This window comes from Papio anubis, chromosome 11 (genome assembly GCF_008728515.1).
Source record: "Papio anubis isolate 15944 chromosome 11, Panubis1.0, whole genome shotgun sequence".
Classification (NCBI taxonomy): domain Eukaryota; kingdom Metazoa; phylum Chordata; class Mammalia; order Primates; family Cercopithecidae; genus Papio; species Papio anubis.
This window is the reverse complement of record NC_044986.1, coordinates 48297180-48316338: the sequence shown is the minus strand read 5'-3', so window position 1 is coordinate 48316338 and position 19159 is coordinate 48297180. Positions and strand designations below refer to the sequence as shown.

General features: G+C 35.2%; 1 protein-coding gene across 2 annotated transcripts in view; it reads right to left on the bottom strand.

Annotated features, from left to right (window-relative positions):
• Window positions 1–19159, bottom strand: part of PRKG1 (protein kinase cGMP-dependent 1) — a 1324128-nt gene that overhangs the window by 111740 nt on the left and 1193229 nt on the right. For both annotated transcript variants that reach the window (XM_031652620.1, XM_031652619.1), the window contains exon 11: window positions 18549–18623. In XM_031652620.1, coding sequence (XP_031508480.1) covers window positions 18549–18623 — 75 coding nt within the window. The remainder of the gene's footprint in view (window positions 1–18548; window positions 18624–19159) is intronic.

The following is a 19159-nucleotide window of genomic DNA, read 5'->3' as shown; positions in this document are numbered from 1 at the left end:
AAAAAAAAAATCCAAAGTAATAATCCTAAGGAAACTCAGTGAGATATAAGAGATTACAGATAGACAATTTAAAGAAATCAGGTAAACAATTCATGATTTGAATGAGAAATTCAACAGAGACAGATATCATTAAGAATCAAACAGATTTTAGAGCTCAATAATTTAGTTAATAAATTAAAAAACACAATTGAGAGCTTCAACAACAGACTAACCAAACAAAAGAAATAATTTCTGATCTTGGAGATAGTTCTTTTGAATAATGCAGGCAGACAAAAGAAAAAAAATAAAATAATAAAAAGTAATGAAGAAAGCCTGCGGGATTTATGAGGCACCATTAAGCTAACAAGTATTCACATTACGGGTATTTCAGAAAGGAAAGAGAAATCAAAAGGTACAGAAAATCTATTTAGGCTGGGCACAGTGGCTGACACCTGTAAGCCCAGCACTTTGGGAGGCCGAGGCAGGCGGATCACGAAATCAGGGGTTTGAGAACAGCCTGGCCAACATAGTGATAGTGAAAACCCATCTCTAAAAATACAAAAAATTAGCTGGGTGTGGTGGTGGTGCCTATAATCCCAGCTACTTGGGAGGCTGAGGCAGGAGAATCGCTTGAACCCAGGAGGTGGAGGTTATAGTGAGCTGAGATTGCACCACTGCACTCCAGCCCAGTTGACAGTGCAAGACTCTATCTCAAAAAAAAAAAAAAGAAAGAAAAAAGTATCTAATAAAATAATAGCTGAAAATCTCCCAAACCCTGGGAAAGAGATAGACATCTAGAACTAATAAGCTTGAAGATCCCCAAATATATTAAACCAAAACACATCCTCTCTGAAGCACATTATAACCAAACTGTCAAAAGCAAAAGACAAAAAATAAATTCTAAAAACAGCAAGAGAAAAGTGTCAAGTCACACATAAGAGAACCCCCATTAGAATAAAAGTGGATTTCTCAGCAGAAACCTAAAGACCATGAAAGAATGGGGTGATATAGTCAAAGTGCCAAAAATAGGGGAGGGGACCCGTCAGATGATATTATTACAGCAAGCTAAACTACCCTTCAGTAATGAAGGAAAAATAAAATCTCTCATAAACAAGCAAAAGCTAAGGGAATTCAACACCAGTAGACTGGTCTTAGAAGAAATGCTCCAGGAAGTCACACATTTGAAAATGAAAAAATAATAGAATCATGAAAACATGCAATACTATAAAACTCACCAGCAGCATTGATACAGAAAGGAAAAAGAAAAATGAATCAAATGTTATCACCACAGAGAACCATCCAATCACAAAAATAAACAAGGGAGGAAGAAAGGAACAAAGGATATACAAAACAACAATATAAAAATGAATCAAATGACAAGAATAAGTCTTCACCTGTCAGTAATAACCTTGAGTTTAAATGGATTAAATTTCCCATTTGAAAAATATAGACTGGCTAAATGGACTTAAAAGAAAAAAATAACAACACCCAACCATATGCTGTCTACAAGACACTCACCTCAGCTGTAAAGACACACACAGACTGAAAAGGAAGGGATGGGAAAAGATATTTCACAGAAATGGAAAACAAAAGCCAACAGGAGTAGCTATAGTTACATCAGACAAAACAGGATTTAAGTCATAAACTCTAAAAAGAGACAAAGAAGGACATTATATAATAATAAAGGTATCAATTCAGGAAAATAATATAACTGTATATCTATATGCATTTAACACCAGAGCCCCCAGATATATAAAGCAAGTATTAGTAGATCTAAAGGGAGAGATAAACCCCAGTAATTGGAAACTTCTACATCCATCCCACTGTCAGTGTTGAACAGATCAACTAGACAAAAAAAAATCAATAAAGAAACATTAAAGCACACCATAGATCAAATGAACCTAACAGACATTTACAGAGCATTTCAGCCAACGATTTCATAATATACATTCTTTTCATCAGCATATGGAACATCTCCCAGGATAGATGATATGTTACAAAATTTTCAAAATATTAAAAAATTTTAAGTTATATCAAGTCCCTTATCTGACCACATGGAGTAAAATTAGAAATCAATTAACAGGAGGAACATTTGAAACTATGAAAATGTGTCAAAATTAAACTACATCCTACTGAATGACCAACGAATAAAGAAAGAAATGTAAAATGAAATTTAAAAATTCCTTAAAACATATGAAAATAGAAACACAACATAACCAAATTTATGGACCTATGGGACCCAGCAAAGCATTCTTAAGTAGCAAATTTATGGCAAGAAATGCCTATATCAAAAAACTAGAAATATTTCAAATAAACAATGTAATGATGCATCTCATGGGACTAGAAAGGTAAGAACAAAACAAACCCCAAATTAGTAGAAGGGAAGAAGTAGTAAATATCAGAGCAGTAATACATAAAATTGAGACCAAAAAAAGCAATGCAAAACTCAATAAAACAAAAAGTTGGTTTTTTGAAAATATATACAAAGTCAACAAACCATTACCTAGACTAAAGAAAAAAAAAGAACCCAATAAATGAAATAAGAAATGGTAAAGGAGACATCACAATAGATACCACAGAAATACAAAGGATCATAAGACTTTTTTATGAGCAACTATGAACCAGTAAATTTGAAAACCTAGAGAAACTGGATAAATTCCTGGACACATAGAATATATCAAGATTGAAAGCCCCCAAATTTCAAAAACATTAACAGACCAATAACAAGTCATCAGATGAAATCAGTAATAAAAGTTTCCCAAGAAAAGTATGGGACAAGAGGGCTTTATCACTGAATTCCACCAAACATTTAAGGAAGACTTAATATCAATTATTCTCAAAATATTCAAAAATGGAAGTGGAGATAACTTTTCCTAACTCATTCTATGAAGTAAGCATAACCCTGATATCAAAACCAGAGAAGGAAACAATCAAGGAATTAACCTACAGGCCAATATCCCAATGAACGTAGACATAAACATCTTCAATAAAAGTGTAGCAAACTGAATCCAACAATACATCGAAAAGATAATACACCAAGATCAAATGGGATTTTTTTCCAGAAGTGCAAGGATGGTTTATAATATGCAAATAAATAAATGTCATACATACCATCAACAGAATGAATGATAAAATACTTATGATTATCTCAGATGCAGAAAAAGCATTTCAGAAAATTCAACATCCCTTCACAATATAAACTCTCAATAAATTAGTTACAGAATGAATATACTTCAACACAATAAAGGCTATATATGACAGTCACCTAACATACTAAGTAGGTAAAATCTGAAAGCTTTTCCTTTAAGTCCTGGTATAAGACAAGGATACTCAACCTCACCAATCTTTTTCAACATACTACTGGAAGTCCTAGCCAGAGCAATTAGGCAAGAGAAACAAATAAAGGGCATCCAAATTGGAAAGGAGGAAATCATACCATCCCTGTTTACAGCCTTGCAGAGGGCATGATCTTATATAGATCATATATCTATATATATTATTATATATCTGTATATATTATATATCTATATATATTATATATATTACTTATATAAAACTACAGACTCCACTAAAAAACTCTTAACACTAATCAATGAATTCAGTAAAGTTGCAGGATACAAAAGGAACATATAAAAATCAATAACATTTCTATACACATATGATAAACTAGCTGAGAAAGAAATAAAGAAGGCAATTCCATTTACAATAGCTACAATAAAATAAAATACCTGGAATAAATTCAACAAAAGAGGTGAAAGTCCTCTACAAGGAAAACTCCAAAGCACTGATGAAAAAAATTGAGTAAGATACAAACTGAAAGATATCTTATGCTCATGGATCAGAATTAATACTGCTAAAATGTTCATAATAGCCAAAGCAATCTATGGATTTAATACAATCCCTATCAAAAGATCAATAATCTTCTTCACAGAAAAATAAATAAAAATCTTAAAATTTGTATGGAATCATAAAAGATCTTGAGTAGCCAAAGCAATCCTGGTGGTGGGGGGTAGGGTGGACCTGAAGGCATCACATTGTCAGACTACAAAATATACTACAAAGCTGTAGTAACCAAAACAGCATGAAATTGGCATAATAAAAGACATAGAAAAGGCCAGGCGCAGTGGCTCATGCCTGTAATCCCAGCACTTTGGGAGGCTGAGGAGTGTGGATCATGAGGTCAGGAGATCGAGACCATCCTGGCTAACACGGTGAAACCCCGTCTCTACTCAAAATACAAAAATATTAGCTGGGTGTGGTGGTGGGCACCTGTAGTCCCAGCTACTTGGGAGGCTGAGGCAGGAGAATGGTGTGAACCCAGTAGGCAGAGCTTGCAGTGAGCCGAGATGGCACCACTGCACTCCAGCCTGGGCAACAGAGCAAGACTCCATCTCAAAAAAAAAAAAAAAAAAAAAAAAAAAAAAAACACAGAAAAATAGAACAGACTAGATAACTCAAAATTAATCCTCTTATCTATAGCCAACTGATTTTTCACAAAGGTGCCAAGACCACTCACTGGGGAAAGAACAGTCCCTTCAATAAGTGGTGCTAGGAAAACCGGATACCAACATGCAAGACGAAACTAGACTTCCATCTCTCACCCGCCCCTAGAAAAAAAAAAGAAAAAACTCAAAATGGATCAAAGATCTAAATGTAAGACCCCAAACTGTAAAACTCTATAATAAAATACTGAGGTAATGCTTCAGGACATCCGCCTAGGAAAAGATTTTTTGAATAAGGCCTCAAAAACACAGGCAACAGAAGTGAAAATAAACAAATACACATATCAATCTGAAAGGCTTCTTCACAGTAAAGGAAACAATCAACAGAGTGAAAAGATAACTTAAAGAATGAGAGAAAATATTTGCAAACTATTCATCCAACAGGGCATTACTATATAAAATACACAAGGAACTCAAACATCTCAACAGCAAAAAACAAACAATGGGATTAAAAAATGGGTGAAGGATTTGAACAGATATTTTTCAAAAGAAGACATAAAAATGGTCAACAAATATATGACGAAATGCTCAACATAACCAATCATCAGGGAAATGCAAATCAAAACCACAATGAGATATCTTTTTGCTCCAGTTAGAATAGCTTTTATCAAAAAGACAAAAAATAACAAATGATGGCGAGGATACAGAGAAAAAGGAACTCTTGTATACTGTTGGTGGGAATGTAAACTAGAATATCCACTGTGGAGAACAGTATGGAATTTCATGAAAAAAACTAAAAAGAAAATGACTATATGATCCAGCAATCCCACTACTGGGCATTTATCATCCATTATGCTTCTTTATCGTCCTTTTTTCTTAAATTCTTTCCCTGCTCACCTTTATTCATTGGCATATAAAGTTATTGCTCTGATCACTCATGTCAGTGCAGAAGAGAATATTAATATCAATCAATGTGTATGCCAACAACTTCCTGAAGAAAGAAACTGATATACTCTCCTAGCTGTTGTTGTCACTCAAAAAAGCATCATCTGCTTATAAAGGTGTCACCTCTTCAATGGCCCTTATGTTTTTTTACTCTCAAGGCAACTTTTTGGAGCTTATGTGAAATGCAGAATTCTTATAAAGACTAAAGCATGTTCTTCATCATTAATTTAATTGTTTAAGTAATATCATAAAGTCAAGGGGTTTGAAAGGAAAAACCATAAGTCCTGTCAGCCTGTCACCTGTCATGAGAAGTTTACTACAACAACAACTACAACAACAACAAACCCTTATTACTAGCATAATGAGCAAGAGAACTAGATTTGGAAAAACAACTTCCTGAAAGATATTGTGACATTTTGACAAGCCAATTTTACTAGCATCATGGGAACACTGGGCTGAACCAAATTTTCAGGGTCATCTCAACCAAAAAAACTTAGTAAAACTGATGAGTAATTAGTTGAAGACTCAATGACTCACACTTTTCCAGGTCCTTAAACCAAAAGTGGTCTTAAATTCATCATTTTAAGAAGCTGCCTTATCCTCTTTTCAAGGACATGAGGATTATTACTCTTCAGTATGCTCAATTAGTAATGTATCTAGGTTTTCTAAAATGTTTGGACAGGGTTTGAATATTAGAGCAATAGCTTTTGTCTTTTATCTCTCCGTGTCTGATATACTAGGGAACAGGCTGGCTGCCTGAAGTAATTAATAGAGTTTATAAAGTTGACTAATGCTTGCAATTTATGCATTAGAGGAAAATGGTGTGATACATGTAAATGTCTTTGAGCACCAGTCGTGCTTCACTTCTACATCTCATCTTCCTCAAATAGCAAGTTAAAGATGTAAATTCATATAGTATATTATGGTCATTGTAACAAAACAATTGATGCTACCATTTAAATCCATTATTTAAAAATCACTTCTTTCTAAAAGGATTCATGGGAAAAATATTAGTATAACATTTTCTAGTTTCAAAGGTAATCTATAATTTTCTAATGGCATTTTATTGAAAGATAGTGGGTCTTATTATCATATCTAAATGCCATATTCGAAAGAAAATTGTATAATGATGAAAATGAAAAATGCTTTTTCTAAAGGCTTACTAATTACTATGAATTATCAAAATGAGCTTCAAGCAATACTACACAATTTGATACAAAATTCTTGAATAAAGCAAGGACCTTAACAGCAATATTTTATGAGGACATATAACTTAGTAACCTTTGTTACAACATAGACTTGTAAATTATTGCATGATCCTTAAGAGCCTATTTTCTGTTGACAGTCAGATATCCTCATCATAAATTTAGAAAATCAGCAAAGACAAAAATATTGTATCTATAAAAGGGAGTTATGCTTCCAAAAGAATGTCTTGTTAATGTGCACATTCTAAGCATCTTAGAAGCCTAAAGCCAAAAACTAGAAAGGATTTCAAGCTGTTTTTACAGTTTGGGAAAAAGGGTCAAAGGGGCCCAGGGTGCTTGTTCAAGTTCACATGAAGTTAGTGGCTGTGTTGTAACCAAGGCTTGCTCTCCAAACTCCCAGTTACTACTGCTACTACTCACTATGTAAATATATATGGCCTCATCAGAGGGAGCCTTTCAGCACTTCTAGCTTTGCTCTCACTCACTAGGTTTAAACATTTTCTCTTTAGAATGGCTCAACCTTACTTGCAAAGCAGTTTTAGAATTACGCTACATGCTATATTCACTCCAATAATAGAGACTGCCTTCACTTAAGAAGAAAAGGCATTGTAGCCAGAGATAATTATTTTTCAAATGAAACTACTGGGAACACAAAGGGATATAAAAGGTATTATTCTTTTCTGCTTTTAAAACGTACTCTATTGTAAATAGGCTTTATATATCAAGCTATTGAAAAGAAACATGTATTGGGTTGTTCTTTGGGGGCTCTGGAGAGGCTAAGGTAATTGCCATACAAGACCAAAGTATCCACAGAATTTACAGAGCTCCTGACATTTTGAAAGTAATTTTCAATTGTCATTACTTAATACAGCAATGGTGGAAAGGAAGCATCTTTATTTTTTGGAAGAAGGAAATAGAGTCAGCAATCAAGTAGCTTGTCTGTTTTCACCAAGCAAGTCAGCAGCACTAGAATTTTCAATTATCTGTATTCCTCTTCTCTGTCGATTAGAAAAGGCTGCATGCGAGGACATACTGGGATTCACATTTATAAAGTCTTCTTACCTAGGGAGTCTCAAAGATAAGCACTGCAGAGCAAAAATTAGCAAATGGCCTTTGAGAGTTTTAAAATTTTTAATAAAAGAAAAATACTTCTATTCAAGGCCGAGTAGTTTTGTCCTGAAAATCATTTTTTAAAAAAGCAACTGAATCAGTCTCACTGCACTTAAAAGAGCATTGTACCTTGATACTCTCTGTAGCCACAAATCATGCCGAAGTATTAATCTATCAGCATTGGTGGCCTTAGAAACCATTCTATACTTCTGCCTAGCCTGATTACATGTACTTGAATTTAAAACAAAAACAGCTCTTGAAAGGCTGAAAGCCAGCTTTTTAGTTCAGGGCCAACTGCTGAATTTTTTTTGTCCTCTATATTTTGCCCTGCAATAAAATGGAAAGTATTTTTTATTGCTGAGAGAATGGGGCTGCCTTCTGACTACTCACCCTGTAGATGGTTAGCCAGTTCTAATTCTGGTTGGATTGCTATTTCACAATGCCATTCTCAGTGTTTTTTTCTATTTAATTGACAGATAGTTCCCATTTTGGAAGAGAATATTGCTCACTTGAATTCTTTCCACAGGGGAAAACAATTTTCCAGGATCATTTCCCCAAGAATTGCTTAGATCAAGACCAAGTTGTCTTAAGTGAATTTGTGATAAGATTATGGGAATACCAGAATCTTTACTTGAAAATGTCAAGCAAAAACAAAACAAAACAAAATGAAAAACCCACACCAATAAGAAAGCCCCAAATTTCAAAGTCAGCGTGTTCAAAACAGCAACCCCTGTGTACTCAACTCTGCATTTAGAAACCTCCTGTTTCCTAGATGCTAGCTGACCCTGAGGCGTTTCAGAAGATGTTACCAAACAATGCAGACCTAAGTCCTGATTTACACAGCCTCATGTGCTTTGAGAGGCATGCGATGAATGCATTTTCTTTTTTTTTTTTTTTTTTTTTAATTTATTTATTATTATTATACTGTAAGTTGTAGGGTACATGTGCATAGCGTGCAGGTTTGTTACATATGTATACTTGTGCCTTGTTGGTGTGCTGCACCCATCAACTCGTCATTTACATCAGGTATAACTCCCAATGCAATCCCTCCCCCCTCCCCCCTCCCCATGATAGGCCCCGGTGTGTGATGTTCCCCTTCCCGAGTCCAAGTGATCTCATTGTTCAGTTCCCACCTATGAGTGAGAACATGCGGTGTTTGGTTTTCTGTTCTTGTGATAGTTTGCTAAGAATGATGGATTCCAGCTGCATCCATGTCCCTACAAAGGACACAAACTCATCCTTTTTTATGGCTGCATAGTATTCCATGGTGTATATGTGCCACATTTTCTTAATCCAATCTGTCACTGATGGACATTTGGGTTGATTCCAAGTCTTTGCTATTGTGAATGCATTTTCAAAGGCCTGAACAACAGCAGCCGTTCTCTCTGGAAGCCAGAAGAGCAACCTCTCTGTGACAGACAGAATCGGTTACCAAAGGGTTGTCTCTGCTAATGAAATGTAATGAGAGAACATCTTTTATTGCTGTCACATTGTGTCAAACAAGAAGACTCATCACCAACAGTAATCCTGAAAATATCAGACAGTCTTAAATGTTTCTTTGCAAATAAATTTGTAAACAGGAGGGCTTTAAATCAATGAGGACTAATTACAGAAATAGAAGTAAAATATTTAAGGACTATTCCATCAAAGAGCCAAAAGAGTGGTACACAGGTAGGCAATACTCCCTACAGTTCTTGCAGAGTGTCAATGGAGTGGAGAGGGGGGTGATTGTGGTACTTCATTGTTTAGTGGAAATAAGCGAGAGCCAGCCCTGCAGGCACTAATGTTTTTGTGAATATCTCTCTTGTCAGTGCACTAATAAGGGTCCTGTTTTGCATACTAGCCTTGTCTCTGGTTCACTACCATAGATACATCTTTCTTGTTTACTTCTAATATTTTCTTCCTGTATTATATGAATCTATTATGAATGTCCTTTTTGGGGACAAGGCAGAGAATATGTGAACAATTTAGGTGCATGATGAGGAAAGTAGGGCAGAACAAGATGGTCATTACAAGGTGGATTTTTATTAAGTTTTTGGCAAATTTGGGCCTTCCTTCTCAGTGTCCTTTTTTCTTCTTTGTCCTCAGAGGAAGGCTTACGCGATCCTTGCAGGAAAAATAGTTTATGTACAAATTTATAGTATAATATTAAGAAAATCTTTGTATTCCTCTTAGGAGAATTTAATATTTTTGGGGTTCTTTAGAGAGAGGGCAATACTTTAAACTAAGGGAATGCTACCTTGTATAAGACTGAAGAGTAATGATCTTCTTAACCAAGAAATAACATGACAAAGTGGTATAAATCTCATCTGTGGAGATGGTCTCACTGTTAACCTTTGAAGAGGTCTGCCTTTGTCATGAAGTTAAAAGGACCTGAGACCCACTTGCTCAGTCTCAAACTCTCTTCTCTACTAGATTTAACATGCTCACATCTCCATCAATATTGAAGATTCATAATCTTCCATTTATACATTTTTGGCGATTTTACTTAGAATGTCTTATTATCTGGTATCAGCTCACTGACTCCTGTTTCTGAAAATTAGATTCATTTGTAGCCTTTGTGAGGGGGGGCTCCATCCCTACCACTCTATTGTGAAATGAAACTGAACCCACTGATTTGCTAAATCCAATTTGTTAAGTAACATACTAGAATTCTCAGCAACATATAATATCATTGTTTCTTTCCCTATTCTTGAAGCACACTGCTATAGACTGTGCACTGCCCCCTACCTAAATTCGTATGTGGAAATCTAATCCCCATTGTGATGGTGTCAGGAGGAAGAGCCTTTGGGAGGCTATTGGGTCATGAGGGCAAGTTCTCAGGAATGGGACTAGTGCCCTTATAAAAGAGACCCCAGAGAGCTCTTGTTCCTTCTGCCATGTGAGGCTACAGTGAAAAGGCAGCTGTCTATCTACCAGGACATGGGCAGACATTTCATCTGCTGGTGCCTTGATCTTGGACTTCACAGCCTCCAGAACTCAGAAATAAATTTCTACTGTTTATAAGCCACTAAGTTTACAGTATTTTGTTATAGCAGCCTGAACAAACTGAAATACATAGTCTGTTCTTGGTTTCTGTGCATATGGTGTTCCTTCTACCCTTCATCTCTCCTTCTCAGTCTTTCTTTCTTTAGCTTTTGCCAAATTCTTCTTTCTTCTCTAACCTTTAAATGTTAACATTCCTCAAGAATCAATCCTAAGTGTCATGGTCTTCTCACTCTCTAATTTCTATCTCATCCACAGCTACAATTACTATCTACCATTGAAATATTCATTATTCTCAAATTGACAACAATCTTTTCTCTGAGCAACAGACCTACCTACCATATCTCAAAAGTACCTCATTAAAAAAAAATCAGTTTATGATCACCCTACTCTCCAAACCTGGGAACCATATAATCCTTCTCTACCTTAGTGAATTCCATCACTTCTCTCCAATATTCAGACCAAAACTCTTTGCACTTTCCCTGACCTTTTCCCCCTTTACCACCTATATTTATTTTCTGAAGACCTGCTGGCTTTGCCACCTAAATGTCTCTCAAATGCTTTTTGTTAACTCACATTGTCCTCTCTCTATTCATGTCTACTACTAGCTTTAATATGAAAAATATTCTGATTGTTCTCCCTACTTTCAATGTACACCCCTTCAATCCCAGAGACAAGAGTGCCCAAATTTAATATAAACCAACTCATCTCATTTGCCAGCTTAGAAGTCTGATGTGATTTCCCCATTTCTTAATGTGGCTTACAAAGTCTTGTGAGATTTGATCTCTGTCATTCTCTCCTTCCTGATCTCCTTCTCTCTCTTTTTCTAGCTCTCAGACATATTGCTAGTTTAGTTCCTTGACTGTATAATGTTGCTTCCTACTTTGAGGGCTTTTTCCATGCTGTTCCTCTATGTAGAATGTTTTCCATTTGTTCCTCCATCTAGAATGTTCTCTGCACCTCCTTGCTTAACTAATACCAACTAATTCTTGCCTAGCCAGCACCAGCTAATTCTTCAGAATTCAGGCCACATCTAGTTAAAATGTCACTTCCCCTAAGAAGACTTCCCAGAAAGATTAACATATGCCTCAGTCCCCCACTGGACCATAAGCTCCATTAAGGCAAGAAACTTATCTATTTTATTCATTATTTTATATGCAACATTTTGTAGGCACATAGAAAATAACTGTTGAATAGATGAAAGCATATGAGGAAGTGAATGAACATGGGTGATGCTGGTGCATAAGGGACTGCAGAGCCACGGCAAGGAGCCTTTAAATCTTTATGTATACCAAGGGATATTACAGATTAAAAAAAAAATCTGTCCATGCTCATTTGGAGGCTTTACATAGATTTTGACAAGAGAAGGAGTTAATAAAGAACAGTATTGGGTATCATAAATCTAGATAAAAACTAAGTGTATTTACACATCTGTAGTCATATAGTTGTCAGAACTTCCCATTGAAGGGCTTAGGTATGAATCCCATTAGCCTTCAAAACTGAAGGATGGAGCCTAGGGCAGCTGAACTAATTAGTGCAAAATGCTGTACTGATTTTCTATGAACGTCATGACACAAAGTAGTTTGAGAAGCGTTGCTAGATGGAATCCATTTGAAGGTGTTTTTGTTGTTTGGTGCTTTTTTTTCCCCTTAAAAAGAAATTGAGATCTTACCTTTAAAAGCAAAATACATTGAATCAACAAGACTACAACTTGAATCAGTCTAGAAGTCTAAGTTTCTATTCATTGGGTTGTCAGGTACCATTAAAATGATTTTCATGAAGAGTATATAATAGTATTATAAATGTTTATAATACGAACATGTTGATATGGTTTGAATATTTGTCCCCTCTAAATCTCATGTTAAAATGTGATCCATAGTGCTGGAGGTTGGGCCTGATGGGAGGTGTTTGGGTTATGGGGGTGGATCTCTTATGAATGGCTTGGTGCCATCCCCATGATAATAAGTGAGTGTTCCTCCTCTTAGTTCACAGAGTGAGATGAGAGCTGGTGGTTTAATAAAGTCTAGCATCTCCCTTGGTCCCTTTCTTTCCATGTGATATGCCTGCTCCCCTGTTGCCTTCTGCCATGACTGGAAGCTTCCAGTGGCCTCACCAAGAACAGATGCCAGCACTATGCTTCCTGTGCAGCCTGTAGAACCATGAACCAAATAAACCTCTTTTCTTCATAAATGACTAAGGCTCAGGTATTACTTTATAGCAATGCAAAACAGACTAACACAGATGTTAAATGGAATAAAGCAAGATATAAAATTGAAAATGCACTATAAGTACAACTGTAAAATACAAAGATAGGTAATAGCAGTTGTGTTTGGTTTAGATTGCTTTCATTTTCTTTCTCTATCTTGGCTTATATATGTGTGTGTATGTGTGTGTATACATACACATATACAGACATATATAGACATATATATGTGCTTTTTTATTTGAAGAAATAGCTGTTTTGCCTGTAACTGCTGAGTATTCAGCAATTAAGACATCAAAGATACAAGCTATACACATGTCAGAAATATTTAACAAAATAAGATATTTAATTTTTCTTTTGATATTTCTGGATGGTTATGATTTTTATAAGACAGGCTTCACTATAGAGATTAACTTTATATCCAAATACTATTATCTCATAATAATTATTATAACTTATTCTTAGAGCCAAATAGTGAAATATTCATTGAATTACATACCAGCTTCCCTACTGAGCTGTAAGATGATCCTTGGTATTGGAAATGGTGTTTTCTATTTGGTGTGCACGTTATAAAGCACAATGCCTGACTCATCATAAGTAATTTTTAAATGTTTATTAAATGAATGAATACATATTATCAATAAAAAATATGTACCTCTCATCACACATGCTACCTTCTTGTCCAAATAAAGTTCAGTGAACCTTCACTTTGATCTGATATTGCCTCTTCTAATGTCTTCATGATTATAATTTCGTATTTTAAAAAGAGAAGCCCTCAGTAGATAATTAGCAGCAATCAAGAGAAGCATGCTATATCAGCAAAATTTCTGCCAAGAACAATTATCTTTGTAGAAAATATATCTCACGAGACAGACTGAGGGCACCTATCCTGCAGTAGAGGAGTTTTGAGAACCACTTCTACTAGAACATTTCTCTCAAGCCAATCTTCCTAGACTATCTATCTGAGCTGAGTGCCTGGTGGTGTGGTTTGCCTGGCATAGATACCAACATATTTACAATCTTTCTGCCATTGAGATTGATTATGCTACCACTGAAGTTTTTAAATGTCTCAACTTAATCTTTACAGTCAGTCCTACTTTTTTTTCGCTTCTTACCCAAATAGGCATAGTCAATGAGATAATATCAATAATGATTTCCCATGGATAACTAACATAATCATTTTAGTTGAGGTTTTAAAATATATATGTCTCACCATACATATATATATACTCTCCTTTTTTGCTTTTGAGCGAGATCCCTCTGTGTGAAACAGGTCGGTGGCAGGATCTCAGCTCACTGCAAGCTCATGCCTCAGGGTTTAGGCCATTCTCCTGCCTCTCCAGCCTCCCAGGTAGCTGGGACCACAGGCGCCCTCCACTCGCCTGGCTAGTTTTTGTTTTTAGTAGAGATGAGTTTCACCGTGTTACCGCCAGGATGGTCGCAGTCTCCTGACCGCAGTGATCCATGCGTCTCAGCCTCTGGTGCTGGGATTACCGGCTTGAGCCACCGCGCCCGGCCAGAAATATTAATCTTATCTTCCATAGGTTTTGCAAAACATCAAGAAGACCTTAAACAAATAAAGCTTACAAAGTGGAGCCAAATTAACATTGTCTTTCTAAATGATCAAGATATTGTGATCCTTATAAAAATTCAGAGGCATTAACAGAAATATCCCAGATTTTAAACAAATTAGAGCTGGTTCCTAGCCCCTGCAGCATTGGCAACCCTTATAAATTCCTTAAATACAAAGTGAAAGTATCAAGTAGTTAAGGGGAAGAAATTCAATAGGGAGAAACAACAGTGCTAATTCAAATAGAGTTTTAAACTTGATAGTTCAACTAGAAAGCTTTCTCTGGGGAATAATTCACAGTTTGCCTTCTTTGAGTGACAGGACACCTAATTAAGAGATATCTTACACTTCAGAAATCTTCTGATATTAATTATTTATTAGAAGATGATAAAATGCTAACAGTGTATAAGACACAATAATAACTCCTCCAGTATTTATTTATTTGCTTATTTACTTATTTGGCTGTTTTTAGGAATAAAAGTCACATTATCAGCCTCACTAGAATTTGGATCAAAGGTTTTAGACATGTTTCATCAAGCAATTACCATTTTCTAAATAATAATCAATATTAAAAAACATGGACTATACATTCATTTGGGTTTAGTGTGAATTGAGCAGAAAATTCAGACAAAACTGTACAGTTGAAATTTGCTAAGACAGTAGATCTTAAGTGTTCTTACCACACACACACAAAAGTAACTATGTGAGGTGGTAGATGTGTTAATTAGTTTGATTGTGATAATCATTTCACAATGCATTCTTACATATCAAATCAGCATGTCATATACACTTTAATTGTATACAATTCTTATTTCTCAGTTACATCTCAGTAAAACTGGGGGAAAAAGTATAAACATAATGGCTATATTATAATCTACCAAATCAATGGTTCCAAATAGCAATATTTGAAACTACTTTGATGTAGGTAGTCATTTAATTGCTCTTCTTTCTTCCTTAATTAGAATTGAAGTCTCTTTTAATCAAATATTACTGTTTTATTAAAAATAATTGTATTAATGTTTTCTAGGCAAGGTTTAATTTCATAATATGCTACTCAAGTAAAAGTACATTGCTTACATAAGATTAAAGACTTCTTGTCCAAGTAAAATTGATCAACATAATAGACATGGAATCTGTAAATTCAATTATACATCAAATGAATTAAGGTATATTTCTAGTTATTTCTAGTGATATACTTTATTTATTTAGTTAGTTAGTTAGTTAGTTAGTTACTTAGTTATTTTTGAAACAGAGTTTTGCTCTGGTCACCCAGGCCGGAGTGCAATGGCGTGATCTTGGCTCACTGCAACCTCCACCTCCCAGGTTCAAGTGATTCTCCTGCCTCAAGCTCCTGAAGATCTGGAATTCCAGGTGTCCATCACCACGCCTGGCTAACTTTTGTATTTTTGGTAGCAACAGGGTTTCACCATGTTGACCAGGCTGAACTCAGGTGATCCTGACCTGAACTCCTGACCTCCGGTGATCCACCCACCTTGACCTCCCAAAGTGCTGGGATTACAGGTATGAGCCTAGTGACATATTTTTATAGCCTTTAGAATTTGAAAAGTGTTTTTATACACTGCCATCAATTAAATCTCAAAAATGCCATTTTAAAAGTGTGAAAACAGAGACTGAGAGAGAGGCGTTAAGATTCATGACCAAAATCACTTGTCTGGTAATGCCAGAGCCAGGAGCAGAACCCATGGCTTCTGGCCTTCATTCAGGTTCATGTTTTTCATATTGACTGATTTTCTTCCAATGTTAAGAATTGTTGCCATACCTACCTCTAATTGTCTGAATATCTGAATTTCATTATTTCAGTTTTTCTTACTTACTACTTTTAATTGAAGTATGTGCAAGTGAATCTGTGAATGGCCAGAATTCAGGAGATGTACACACAGTTATCTTTATAAAGTCAATAGGACACTGAGAAACCTATGACTAACTCAGTCACTTCCCCATCACTGATAAATTTGAAGCATGATAGTGGTCTCAACTTTAAGTGGAATAAACAGGAATTCTACAAAAGCATTCATTAGAAAATTTTTCCAGGTCTTAATTGGAAAAATGAGATTAAACTTTCAAAGTTTAATAGGAAAGCAGCAAAAATACACTAGTCTACAAGACTCTTGAATTTTTCTGGTAACTAAGAATAGTTGCTTAACTGGATTGTACATGAATTTTTAAGATTACCATCCGTTGTTTTATATATATTTTATATATATATGCATACAGATATATTTAATACCGTATGAGTATAATTATATAAATTGTAATAGATATAAAATTACATATATACTATATGTAAATTATATATGAGATGTATATATACAATGACCAATGAGACCCTTAACAGAATACACACACACACAGACACACACACACACAGACACATACACACAGACACACACAGACACAGACACACACACACACAGACACACATACACACACAGACACACACACAGACACAGACACACACACACACAGACACACACACAGACACACAGACACACACACACGAAAATAAAAGCTGACATAAATTATAAAAGTATGAATTTTGACATATATCAAAAAAAATTCCTATAGGAATAGGAATAGCATAGGCCATAACAAAGGCCATTTTATAACTTTAAAAACTGATAAGGTACCTTAAATGGCACCTTTTCCCACCTCGGTGGAATTATTATTAATACTAGAAACTAAAGTCTAAACTGAGTACCAATGTGCATTTTAGCCTTTTGAAATAAACCAGGACAGGCCGGGCGCGGTGGCTCAAGCCTGTAATCCCAGCACTTTGGGAGGCCGAGGCGGGTGGATCACGAGGTCAGAAGATCGAGACTATCCTGGCTAACATGGTGAAACCCCGTCTCTACTAAAAATACAAAAAACTAGCCGGGCGTGGTGGCGGGCGCCTGTAGTCTCAGCTACTTGGGAGGCTGAGGCGGGAGAATGGCGTGAACCCGGGAGGCGGAGCTTGCAGTGAGCCAAGATCACGCCACTGCACTCCAGCCTGGGAGCACAGCGAGACTCCGTCTCAAAAAAAAAAAAAAAAAAAAAAAAAAAGAAATAAACCAGGACAATTAATACTAATTATCCAGAACATAAGCAGTCTCAGTGACTGCATGGAGTCTGGTGTTACAACTGGCCTGTTTAACTTCCTAAGCAAACCTTAGCAGAAGCACTACAGGCATTCGACCTCAGGGCTATGCAGAGGATACAGAGGAGAAATTGTGAATATTTTCATATAGCTTTGAGAATAACATAATTTTATTAGGTTAACATGGAATATAATTATTAATATTTTAGTTATAGGACAAACTTTTCATCTTCATGGAGTCTCAAAGCAAAATAAATTATTTTACTTCTTTTGATTTTTAGGTTACTACAAAACCAATGGATCAAATTCTGGCCCTGAACTATCTGTTTAATGCTAACTGTTGTCAATTTAATCCATTAGGTATGCTATATGCTATTAAATACTAATTACATTGGGGAAAGAGGGGAGGATTATATAGATTACTGATATTTTAAAAATAACAATAATTTTGCAGAAAAAGCTAATATCAACTTACTTTAAATCTTTGTCAAAAATATTGTTTTAATCAAAGTATTCTTGTAGAAAGAATTGTATTTGTATACATCATAATTAATGGGATATTTACCATCTCATGTCATTTTCATATCAGTAACATCAAAGTTCAAAGTAATGATGAATTAGCACAGGGAAATATTTCTAGCCTTATTATTTTTGATACAATTCGACAGGCAACTGTGGAACACAACCACCATTTGTTCAGAAAGTATTTTCTGGAGGACAAATAACACGTTTACATTTAATTGTTTATATTAGATTTTAAAATAAGCATTTTTTCTTCCTGAGATCGTCTTCATCACAAAATTAAAGCTTTGTGTTTGAAGAGAGACATACTACTAGGTAAACATACCATGTAATAATTATCTTGAAGAATTTGCTTCTTTTGTCTGTCAAGTAATTAGTTGTTTCCTGTCAGAGTGTTGGGATGTGTCAAGTCCAACAAAATATTTGATCTTATTTCTATTCAAAATCATTTTTCAATCAAGATTCAGGCCAAAGGAAAAAATCCACTTACTTTGCTTTAGCTTCTGCATCTTCATATGCTTTATTAGAAACATCATCCAGCCCTCCAATCAAATGTTTGAAAGAGCTGCCAGAGGAAAAAAGTACAGTGATTAGAATAAATCTTCTATAAAGTAATAACAATGGCAACCTAATCAATGATATAATGAAACAATCTTAAGGCATCTAAATAAAAAATAAATTCAAACACTTAATCTAAATACACTGTTAAGAAGCATGCTAGATATTATTTTTCCTGACTAGCATATAAACTCTATGAGATTAGGGACCACCTCTACCTTGTTCGCCAAGAGAGTTGCCAAAACATGAACAAATCTGGCAGCCATATCTGACAAAAGCAGATATTCAAATAATTGTTTGGAATAAAGTCTGTGACACACTAAATGATATACATCACAAAATTAATGAGTAAACTAAAATACTGAAATGACAGCAAGATCTACCAATTATGGAATGTCTCCTTTATGCCAGGTACTGTTATTTAAATTACCACTGACATATATTAATTCCAATTCTCAAAAAAAATTCTGAAAAACAAGCATCATTATCTCCACTTAACAAAATAGTAAACTAATGTTCACAGGCAAAATAAATACGCGGAAT